Here is a 530-nt window from a genome sequence, read left to right as displayed (position 1 = left end):
TGGCGTTTCATTTATTTTTTTAAGACCTTTGTCCTAAATTACTAAATTATATCCCCGTCTTTTTTTTATATATACGCTGTCATTCCTTCCTTATCTACGTCATCACAGATCTTTGTCAATCCGTACATGAAGCCACATACCCCCTACTGTATCTCCATGTCGATCTACCTTTCAAACAACCCCCTCCCCTCCCCACAGCAGCCTAATGGATTTAACCACAACCCTCTCCCCCTTCACCCCCTTCCGCAGCGCCTCCTACGCACAGGCCCCGTGGCTGCACTTCGTCAGAGACGCCGTCTACGCCTTCGCCCACGCCCTTCACAACATGTGGGAGGCGCGATGCGAGGGGAATCCAGGTCTCTGCGACGCCATGGCCCACAGTGGACACGTACACGGACACGAGCTCTTTGGACACTTACTTAACGTGTCTTTTGAAGGTGATCTTTTTTCTTCTGGGTGTTGTTTACTTGCCGTTGAGATGTTTATTGTCCTTCATAAGTGGTCTATATATTCCATAATCTCCTTAGATA

At 47.9% G+C, this 530-nt stretch overlaps 1 protein-coding gene across 1 annotated transcript in view; it reads left to right on the top strand.

Annotated features, from left to right (window-relative positions):
- Window positions 1-530, top strand: part of LOC119591913 (metabotropic glutamate receptor 3-like) — a gene marked incomplete at its 3' end in the record, with an annotated part of 20,212 nt that overhangs the window by 13,764 nt on the left and 5,918 nt on the right. The window contains 1 exon segment of the mRNA XM_037940667.1: window positions 250-437. Within this exon segment, the coding sequence (XP_037796595.1) occupies window positions 250-437 (188 nt within the window).

The sequence above is a fragment of the Penaeus monodon genome, chromosome 29 (genome assembly GCF_015228065.2).
Source record: "Penaeus monodon isolate SGIC_2016 chromosome 29, NSTDA_Pmon_1, whole genome shotgun sequence".
In the NCBI taxonomy this organism is placed as follows: domain Eukaryota; kingdom Metazoa; phylum Arthropoda; class Malacostraca; order Decapoda; family Penaeidae; genus Penaeus; species Penaeus monodon.
This window is presented reverse-complemented; position numbering and strand designations above follow the sequence as displayed.